Source organism: Falco biarmicus, chromosome 5 (assembly GCF_023638135.1).
Source record: "Falco biarmicus isolate bFalBia1 chromosome 5, bFalBia1.pri, whole genome shotgun sequence".
In the NCBI taxonomy this organism is placed as follows: domain Eukaryota; kingdom Metazoa; phylum Chordata; class Aves; order Falconiformes; family Falconidae; genus Falco; species Falco biarmicus.
The window spans coordinates 26,325,162-26,336,384 of NC_079292.1; the positions used below are offsets into that span (position 1 = coordinate 26,325,162).

General features: G+C 40.7%; 1 protein-coding gene across 3 annotated transcripts in view; it reads left to right on the forward strand.

Moving 5' to 3' along the window:
• Positions 1-3,646, forward strand: part of USP6NL (USP6 N-terminal like) — a 130,816-nt gene extending 127,170 nt beyond the window's left edge. For all 3 annotated transcript variants that reach the window (XM_056340281.1, XM_056340283.1, XM_056340282.1), the window contains one exon: positions 19-3,646. In XM_056340281.1, the coding sequence (XP_056196256.1) occupies positions 19-1,454 (1,436 nt within the window). In that variant the 3' untranslated portion in view covers positions 1,455-3,646. The remainder of the gene's footprint in view (positions 1-18) is intronic.
• The last annotated feature ends 7,577 nt before the right edge of the window (positions 3,647-11,223 follow it).

Sequence of the window (11,223 nt, forward strand, 5' to 3'; positions counted from 1 at the left end):
TTACTATTCTTGTTTTAGGTAAAGAAGATGAATTTCCAAAGAAGCCACTGGGGCAGATTCCATCAGGGCCTCAGCCTGCTACACTTAACTCCACTCCAATGCTTAATGGACAGAACAGCACGGGTACAGAAACAACAAGAAGGACAGAGAGGAGACCAATCCCAGGGGAAGAACCAGAAAGTTCACCAAATAACCGAAAAAGAATTAATTCACTGGAAAAGAAACCTTCCTTAAAACAGCAGAAGGCTCGACCAGTAGAGACACAAAGTAGTATGCCGAAGAACGAGGTAGATACTAGAAGAAAGCCTCAGCCAACAGAGCAAGACAGCTCAAGACAATATAATAATGCAGCTGCTAATCAAAATTCTAACGCTACTTCAAATACAAGAAGGGAATTTATACCTAAGTGGAATAAACCGTCTGACATCAGAATAATTGAAAAGACCATGAAACTTACTGCAGAGGTGAAAGGAAGGCAAATAAACCATTCAGTTTCAGGCCCACCACCAAGTCCTGGAGAAACGCAGCCTTTGAGTGTAAAGCAAAAGATGAGGGTTTTGGATGCTGATGAAGGTAAGCGAGGGTCTAATGCATCGCAGTATGACAATGTTCCGGAAGTTGAGAATGAGAATCTTGTTGAAGATATGCTTGAGAGAGCTCGTCCACAGAGCCCTAGGCATGTAACATATTCCAATAGTCCAAGAAAGCAAACTGAAAAAATACCAACTCCATTAAAAATACCCAGTAGTTACACATGTACTTCACAACCCAGATCTCCAAAATACCCATCACAAGCTGATGGACCACCTCATGGACTGAATGTAAAACACCCGCTGCCATGTTATAGTAATCCACCTACGTACCGTGGAAATTCTCCAAAGCATGTTTCCAGTATAGGCAATACAAGTTCTGTACCTCTGCATTACCATGGGAATCGAACCAGCCCTTCTGGTAGGCTGTATGGTTCTTTTATTTCAGTAGATTATTCTCCAGATAAACTACAAATGAATTCCTATCCTGCCAGTCGCCAAAATCCTCTTTCACCAACCCCTGGTCAGGTAGAAGTAGCCCCTGTCGATGCTTACACCAGCAACTCAAGGCCTCCTGCAGGTGTCAAATTCATAATCCCTCCAGTGGATTATTTACCAGAAGATAAAAAGTGGCCAGATGCTGCATATATTTACAGACATGAACCCTACAGGCAGCCCTGGAGCCAAGACGTTAACAAAGGCCACTTGGATAATTTCCAGAAATACCAGCATTTTCAGTCAACGCCTTTTCAAGACCATAGTCTTCCTGCTGTTTCTGTGGACAGTCCAATAAGATACAGAACTTCCCCAAACTTTGAAGAGCATGATTCACCGCAATACCAATATTCAAGCCCATCAGCTCAAGCCCAGCACTATCGAAATAGAAGCGATGGATTGTCTATGCATGAATCCGTGCTTCTCTGAGAATCTGTCTGTACTTAGTAAAATGGCAAGAATCAAAACCAGATAAACATTGCTGTGTTAGTAGTAGTCCACCTCAGTTCTTCTATGAAATGCAGACAGTTCACACGAGTCTCAAAAAGAACAACACTACTACGAAGGATGTTTCAGGCTTTCATTGAAGGGTAGTTGAGTTCTTAGGCTTGCATTGAAGCTGTTGAAAGTGATCTGATGCACATAAAAAAGCAATAAGATCATACGCGCCATGTGGTTAATACTGTCATTGTTCCTTACATTTAAATAATTTGGGTTACAATCTGTCTGCCTAAAACCTGTAACACATTTACAAGTTTTATTTTGACTGACATTGTTAATGCACTGTAGATGCATGTGTGCAGCGCCAGGTGTGCACTTATACTACACAAACGCGTATGGAAAAGAGTTAGAGAGTTCAAATGTAAATGCATTTAACTTTGTGCAAAGCTTGTGAAGTACTTTTATTTCATGTTAATTTTTCTTTGTAATTTATTTGAGAAACCATTCATTTTGAATGGGATTTTCTGTCATTTTTATACAGCTGCCTCAGCATCCCAGTATCTGTTCTGGGCAGGAGAGATGCTTTGGGATTATTAATTTAATCTTACGTGACAGTTCATTTCCTCTCCTTTGACTACTGTTTGTCATTTTCCTCAGCAAGAAGGAGCAGGCAGGCAGAAGCAGAAAGCCAAAAATGTCTCTCCAGTCTGGCTAACAAATGGTGCTTCAAATTCAGGGCAGTGTTTAGTTTTTTAGGTGCATTGAAAGTGAGTAATTTTTACCTTCTCACCCAAATCTACCTTCAGAATGTTGTCCTATATGCAAAATATTGGAGCACAGCAAGAGTAATGCCAGATACAGAAATGGTGCTGCACTCTTTGCTTTTTGCTGTGCTGTCAAATGAAACTGGTTGCAGGGGCAAATCTCACAGGTATCAGAGAATGACCAGCTCCTCCACACTCCTGTGAAGTACACGCAGGAGTCCGAGATTTGGTCAGAGCTCAGTTCCCTGAGGTGTGTGAGTAATGCAGTGTCCCTTCTTTTAAGCTTTGTCATGTCAATTTTATTTTTTTTTTTTCCCCCCCTTTTTTACCCCAAAAAAGAGCTGGTAGGTTCGTGTCTGTGATTGGGCATGCGCTGCTGTGCTACCAGGCTGCTGAGAGACAGTGTGGTGCTTTACACTACAATGATCCCGACTGTTAATAGGAAGGTTAAACTCCCAGTAATGCGAGTATTTTTAATTAGTGTTTGCAGCCTTTTCTACTTTATGTTTTCCTTTCCTTGACTGTGAATTGGGGGTGGAAGGAAAATGCAGGTTAAGTGGCAGAGGCAGGATGTGGTCCTGCGAGCTGCTGGGTGCCGTGCGGGAAGTGCTGAAGGCGCTGACCTCAGTGAAACCAGTGGGGCTGAGGCAGGTGAGCATCTTGCCAGAAGAGGTCCTTGGAGTGCTTAACAGAGACATTTTTCTAACACTTGTACCAAACATTGGTATCAACACCAGTTTTGGTTAGTTTGGAAGGTGTCTTGGGGTTGTTTTTTGGGTTTGGTTTTTTTTTTTTTTTTTTGTAAGATTTGTTAACTGAGAACAATAGAAATTGAATTTTATTTTATTTTTTTTCTTTTGAAGAATGAGCTTTATTGCCTATTATTGCTGCAGGTTGGCTTTTTAAGTTTTCAGGTACAGAAATAAAACAATTTTTACAAATGGAAATAACATTTACTTAGTATATTTCAAAAAACTTTTTTGTGTATATAATGTCTGGTGTAATTTTTAATGAACTCGGCAATTTTATATTTTAAAAATTGCCAACTGCAGCGAATAGTAGCAAAACACTACACTGAAACCCTAAACTGAACTTGTGAAGGCAAATATGAGTTGGGCTTACCTTAGTTCTGATTGCTTACAGCAGCTTAGAAATATATGTATATAATATTGTGGCTAAGTGTAATAATCTCAGTGTTTAATGGTGGTTCTGTAATTCGTAACAAAGCTGTACAATTCATTTGTGCAAGCAATACAAGGCTCCAAAATATGTATCAGCATTAGTAAATACTGTAGATTTTTATATATAAAATATATACACACTATTTTCTTATGTCATCTGCAACAGTTTTATAACTGTATCCTATTTTGATGTGACTGTATTTTTAACATGTTAAAATAATAATAATTAAGCTTATATTGTTTGTCTTTATTCTTGAGTAGCTCAAAACTGGACTTTTGTTCTTAACACAAATAATTACTTTTCATATATGAATACTGTGTCTATACATCTATTTGACATATGTCCTATTTAATTTGTACATGTTAATTTTTAGACTAAGCAATACAGCTACAATCTAGATAGTGCTTTTGGATTACTAAAGAAGCAGCAAGATTATTGATTATAGTTTACTACACTGCAAAACCTTAACCTATATTTTGCGAAAGCTAGGAGTATAAACTGTGGTTATAATTTCCTGGTTTTGTTCTAATAATCTCACCAAACGCCAATTCAAAAGAGGATAATTATTGGCATGGGAGACTTGCAGAGTTGCATTGATCGAAGTGTAAAATAATAGTCTAGCTGCTGTGTCTTACATGTTTAGAGGATGGTATAGAGCTGTTTTTTTTTAAAAAAAAAAAAAGTGCCATGTCATCTGTTTGTAGTGCAAAATACACTTTATCTTCATTTAGCTGGACAAACCAGACTGAAAGTACTGCCAGATTCAAATCTGTCATTCATACCAGTAACAAAAAACCCCTCGATGCAAAGTGAGACACAGCTGTGCCAGTTTCTTGCTGGTAGAGGGAATCATCTTGGTGTAATGGATTAAATATCTTCATAAGAGCTTTTCTGTCACTGTTTTCTTTGGTCTGAAAACATTCAAGCAGTAAGTATCAACATAAAATACTTGAGACATTTTTCTTCCTATGGTTTCATATTCTTCCAAAATTTGCTTGCTTTGAGCTATATGAACTGTAGGTTTCTCGTCCAAGTTAGTTGTCATGGCTCTCCTTGTGGTTAGTGAGAAAGATTCAAGGTCGGGATTTGGAGAGTGATTAATGCAACACTCTCTCCACTAATGCAGACGACTAAGGGAAGACATCTAACTTCTGTATGGCAGAAATCAAGTGAAATCAAGCTAATGAGAATTTGAGAGAAAAAGAAAATCACTTAGGTATGTGCTGTGTTCTTCTGTGGTTGCTTTTCTCGCACTCTGGTGCCATGCTAGATTAAATCTAAAGATTTCACTGTTGGATTGAAGCACTTCAGTCTTCTGCAGTACAAATTGTGGTTGTGGGAAAAAGAGGGGAAGGATTGCAGTATCACTGGCACTCTAACCTTTTTGATGAGTGGTATGTGATTGCATGATCAAGTTGCTTATCTCTATAATCAAGCCATGTTATGCACTTCAAGCAAAGATAGAAGCCATCCCTGCTCCTTCCTCATCTGACCCAGGGGGAGATTCTTTCCTGACATCACATTTGGTGATGAGTTTGAATCTAAGCATCCACTCACAGGGACACCTAAGGAAGAGAATTCGAACTCAGAAAAATAATCTTGCCCTTTTCTTCTTCCCAGATCCAGCCTGTAACCCTTCAGGGGAGGTGACACTTAGGAAAGAGAAAACCCATTTAGCCAGAAGTCTGTTAAGGAGAGCATTCCCTCTTAATCCCTGCTGATGACTACCTAAAGCCTTAAAGCATGATGTTGTTTGCGGTTGTTTGAGAATGATCAGACCAGCGTGGGCAATCCTGTTTTTCACACATGTAAATATCGGTTACCTCCATAATAGCTGACGGCAGGATTAATCCCTTATGGTAAAGAGTGACTGCTATATCCTCACTACCAATAAAAGTTTCAAGACTAATAGTAAGGTATTTTTAGAAATCTTGGAGGTTGCAGAAGAGAAATACAGTGTTGTCACTCAAGGATACACCTTTGTAATAAACAACTCTAGAATTCCAAAATTAGATGCAAAGAGTAAGCAACACTGAAATGTCGAAAGACAGAACAGCCTTCCAGTGTGGGGAAGCAAATCCAAAGCTTCCCTGAGGTACATACACATTTTCCAGGGAGATTTCTCTCAAGAATCCTATCCTGAATTTTGCATCATCCTCTATATGACTTTGAAATGGACTTGCAAATTACAGACTTTTTTTTAATCTCCCCCTTGGGTGGCATTACACTGCATGCACAAAGAGGAATACTATTTAAAATACGCCATCAAACGCCCACCGTTTCATTTCCAGCAGAGTACATTCTGCTTTCAATACTTCAGTGAGAGGAAAATATAATTTTTTTTTTTGTAGTCCTTTAAATGCTGCATTTTTATAAAGCTCTGTAAACGTAGCATAGTTACAGTTTAACAGTTACTTAACCAAGTATCGTCTAGGTTCCTCTTTAGATGGCATGAAGCTGCTGCATAGTTTGCTGCATGGGGGTTGGTTTTGGTTTTTTTTTTTGTTGGGCAATATTAAAACAATCCAAATGCTTTTAATGGCAGAGTTGCAATGAGGAAATGACTAGGCCAGCAATTGAAATTGGAGATGTAATTGCAGTCATTTCAGGATAGCCTTTAAATGGTTGCTAAATCTGGTGTGCTGGGGAAAGACACCAGATTTATGGGGAAAGCAGCCATATTCTGGCTGCTTTGTGCCAGGAGGACTTCTTACCGCAGCAGGGAATGTGGAGGTCCCTCTCCCGAGAAGTCTGAGTCTCTCTGCTAACACTGACTGCCTTTCTTTGTGCTTGTGGAGTTAATATGTTAGTAGGAAATCAATGTTGCTTTGAGAAGATCCAAAACTACACGTTCTGAATAGTTTGAAAATTAACGTATCTTGTCCTGGCTTTTCTTTCTTGCCTTTTTTTTTAAAAAAAAAAATAATGTTTATTTTATTGATTTTGTTGTTGGCCTTCTCAAGGTGAGCTGTGCTTGATCCTTTTGTCTCCTCGCTTACTCTGATGATGTTCCAACTAGTGTTTTTCAGAGATGTTGTGATGCCTTTTTGCCGCTGTTTCTGCTGTTCATTTGGATCATGATGAAGCAGCTAGTATCAGAGGTTACTGTTTGCCTTTTCAGCTGTTCATCTCTCCAGACAATGTGCAAATTAAAAAAAAACCAAAAACAACCACCAAACCATTTATACTCTGAATGTCATAGTCAGTCAGAAATTCTTTGGTAAGATTTTGTTTTTTTTGACAAAAAGCAATTTAATTTTGCAATTGGTGAAGGATGCTGTAGTGTGGAGGCACTTGTACAGTCTCTACCATCCAAAGTCATAGGTTCCTTCTACTCAGTACCAAGCAACAAAAGCTGTATTACACGCAGGGCCAGTCAAGCATTTTTTGCAAAATGCTGTGTGTGCCACAGAAATGTGCCAGCTCAGACTGGCAGTAGGTCAGATGTAGCTACAACATGCTTGATTTGGTTAGGTAAATACCCCCTTGTTTCCCGATAATACGTTGCTTTTGTTAGATTTTCTGCTTGAAATGAGATGAGGCAGAGAATTGGAGCCTATGCTTTGAGCTGGGGTGCCTGTACTCCTTCCACAGGGGGCCGAGAGCTGGTTTCTGGCACAAACCGTCCACTTTGAGGATTGTGTTTGTAAGTTCCACAGTATCTTCTAGAATCACTTGCAGTATTGTCCCTTACGAAAAAAAAAATCACAATCTCTTTTTTTATAAAAAAAAAACCTCTGTTGGATTATTTTGTCTGATCTGCGCCACCTTTTTAGGTCTGCCTATTCCCAGAGTTTTTTTCCCAGAGAACTCAGTTGATGGAGTGGGTTGTGTGTCACTGAGGGTGACACCAGAGGTAGGCAGTGATTTTCGGTACTACCATCAGGTAGGCTGGGTGACGTTTTCTGGCAAGTTGGCGCTCAGCTGTCAAAACTGGGGGTTTGCAATATGTGTAAGCAGAAAAGCTTTACTGGCTGAGGACTCTACTGGAATCCGGGAGTAATGTGTGTTTTTATACTGAAACTCACAAAGCTTAAAAGCAAAAGGGCTGGTTTTTCAAAAGTGGTAATGTTCAAGTGCCTTAATATTTGGGGCTGGAGTTGGGAGTTCTGTACAAAGCCTGTGTCTGGCCAGTCCCGGGCTTTTTTCCTCTGAAAGTCAAGCAATACCCTGGCTGAGCTGTGTCGCGGAGGAGGAGTTGGGTCCGTTCTGCAAGTCAACAGGTTTCCAATTACTGGACACAAGGTCTGTAAAGGTAACCTAGAACAAACTGGGTATCGCTGTATTTTTTAAAGTGGTTTTAAAACAGTCTTCTTGGCCTCATTCTTCCTTAGAGGCAACTTGCCAATCAACCTTTCACTGTCTAAAGAAAGTGGCTGTGTTAAAGACCTTTATGTGATGTCAGCTAATGCTCTGGGCATCAGACATCCTTCATTTGTTCAAACTTTATGTCTGTATCTCCTGATACCCTTCACAGCTCTGTCCCCTTCTGTTCCCCAGGTTTTACTGTGTCAGATTTTTTCCTTCACAGTTATTTCAGTTCCAGTAGAGATGTCCACCTGTTTGCTACTCCAGTAAATGGTTTCCTTTCCAATTTTTATGTCACCTTGTCGTGGGCTACCTGTTCCATATCAATTCATTGCATTCTCCGGTCCATCCCAAAGTCTGTCTTCAAGTTGGAGCACTGTCACTTTGCTTTGGAGAAATCACTGGAAAAGGATAAAATTACATGATTTGGAGGCTATAAAACAGAATGGCACATGCGAGCATAAAAGCCAATGCCCATAACTTTATAAAGGTCTGTCTGGTTGTTGTGCTGTTCTTTAGAGTATGAAACACCTGTATTGTGAGAAGTCATATAGGCACTTATTATATATTACCCAGTTAATTGGAAGGACTGGCATGACAAGTGGCGTGCTAAGTATTTTCCCTCGGCGATACCGTGCTTGAGTGGGAGATATGTCCATGGTTTGAGATCTTTTTGCTGGCCAGCACAAAGGACCAAGCCAGTCTTTATTGGGTGGCTGAGGGCAGGTGCTCTTTTTAAATATTTCATCACACACAGTGGCTACAGAAAGAATAGTCTCCTAGCTATAGAAAGTCATTTATAGCTGCTGGAGTTCATCCATTGTGCAGACCTATACCTCAGTGGTTTTGATGTTGTAAATTGGGATTTTGCTACATAGTGTGTAAAAATGTAGCGTTAACCTCGGGTTTTCTTTTTGCCCTGCAGTTGTGCAGCCAGGCCGGCAGCATACATCCTGCCTGCAGCAGCTGTTTTACTAATATGCTCAATTTCTGTTGAGTATGCCTAATCTCGCAGTGAAAGAAATGATCCCCTTGCCTCCTCTAAGTGTTCACAGCTCCTCCTGGGTGCTGGTTGTGGGGTGGGGTTTTTTGTTTGTTTGCTTATTTGTTTTGTGACAAAGCTTAAGGGCATACTCAATTTTTGCAGCACCATCTTCTCCTGCACCTCTCTGCTCTGTCCAAATTATTGCAAACGGTAACAGAGAGGGGAAGACCATAAATTCTCCTTGGCTTAAACATCTGCAGACTTGACGTGCTGGAAGTTCTGAAGCTCTGTCTGCTCCCCACAGAGAAAAGTTCTGATGGCAAAACTTCGGGCAGGGAAGAAAATAGTTTTGCTCTTTAAATGCCATTATTAAAAAAAAAAAAAAAAAAAGGCATGATTTCAGTGAATGGGTGGGGTGTCACACTGTGCACACATTTATCATTGTAAATGTTATGTCTGAAAGGCTTTGAAATGCTTTCAGACTTGTGATTTTGTGCACATAAGCAGATCACTTTTATTATAACCCTTTTGTTATACTCAGTAGGGTTGGTTGGGTGGTGTTTTTCCCTGTTGATTTAAGTGGTTTCTTACAGAGGCCTTCAAGTTCCAGAATAACGTTTTGTGCAACCCTGATAATTATTATTAATTCTGAGGACAGACTCCCCTGTCTACCTGCCCTTTTAGAAGTGAGTCATGTTCTGACATTCAGAGTGACCCAAACAGAGATCTCAAATTTCCTTTCCAGCTGGACTAATGGGGCTTGTAGGAGGGAAGCCAAACTTCCATGACTTCTAATTGTCATCAGGTTGGATTAATAAAGGAAAATCACTTAACTACCCATCCAAAGATAGTCAGCTATACCTTTGAAATGACTTGGCAGCTACTGATAAGGTAGTTGGACTGGACTTGCTTGTTTTTTAAGTTACCTGTGGTATCTCATCCAAGTACCATTTGCAGAAGGATTAATCCACTTGTGCACCATTTGCTGGAGGAGGTTCAGTGAAACCTTAGTTGACAAGTCTGCCACTGCAGTGGATATCTCCAGAGGTAAACCCGTAGACTGTCTTTCCACCTACAAGCCTAAACCACAAGCTGCAGAGGTTGCTGGAGGGGGGCTATAAATAATTTTTAAGGGTTTTTTTTTTTAATTCGAAATAAGGAAGGTGAACTGCCTGAACTCCTCCTGTCTTGCATTTCTTTTCTCTTTAAGCAATACAGTAGCAGTCAAGTGCCATGGCATTGGAGTTGTTTCCAGCCATACGGCAAACACTCAATGTTTATGCAGCACTGGAAGAGCACTCTCCGTGACGGTACTCCTGTGAGGGAGTTGGGTCTAATTATTTTAAATGACTGAAGTGGGTCAAAGAGCTTGTGTCCAACTTTTCAAGTGATTTAGCACCCACTGTTCTTCATAGAATTTGAGGAGCCAATGTCCAAATTGCTTACAAAGGCATGGAAGAAATCCTGTCTTCAGATACTTCGCATTTAGCGGATGCTCAGTTTTACCATTAGCCCATAGCTGAGCCACTTCAGAAAACCTGCCCACCCTGCATCTTCTGTCTGATGCTTCTTTTTTGGAGTTATTTATAAGAAAAACCTGCAGCCCTTTTGTTTTTAGCTCCATTTGTTAATGATGGGAACTCTTAGGGAAAAATTCCGTCTGCTTTTTTGCCTTTGCTTGGAAAAAGGCTGCTTGTGAGCCTAACAAGATGTAAGGTGTCTCCTGTGCTTTGCAGTATTTAATTCCTAAGGTATCTTTGTAACTGCACTTTGTTCTGCCAAAGAGAATTTCTCAAATTCTTATTTACCCGATCATTTCGTGATAGGTCTGACCTTTCAGACTTATTTTTGGCTTGAGGCATTGTGTTTCGGTCACTAGCTGTTTTGTCTTTCTACGAGCTCAGAGCTGAATTAGACCTATAGGATGCTGGTGGTGCTCTGAGGTGGCTATACCTGAACTCTCACTGCAGCGAGCTTACAAAAGAAAATGAGAATGGCTTTTTGAATTCAAAAAGCTTTATTAGAATGTCAGGTAGAATACTTAATTATCTTAATTGGAATTCAAAGCAATGAAGAGCATTCTTCAATATTTAAGTGCTCCCTGCCCTTGCCCATTAAGTCTCTTCCTGTGCAGGTCTTTTCCTCCAGGACTGAAGTCAACCCAGCCGTGTGTTTCTGGGTTATTGCTCGCTCTGAGCAGCCCCCCTCATCCACAGAGTGTTGTTGCCGTGGGATGTCTGCTCCCTGCCCCTCTCAGCAGTTTTTCAGTCTCTCTGCAACCCCGCTTAGTCTTTCCTTGCCACGATTTTGCTCTCAGCCCCTTCTGCTGCCAGCCCACCCTCCGCTTGTCAGGCACTGTCTTGTGTATGCTTGGTCACAGGTGGTCCAGGAACCGTGGTCCTCTGTCACACTGCACCCTGCCCATCCTGATCACACTGCTCTTAATGGTGCCAGCCAAGAAGCCACCAGCCACAGAGGCACAGCAAAGGTTGGTGCAGATCTGGATGGCTGCTCTTGC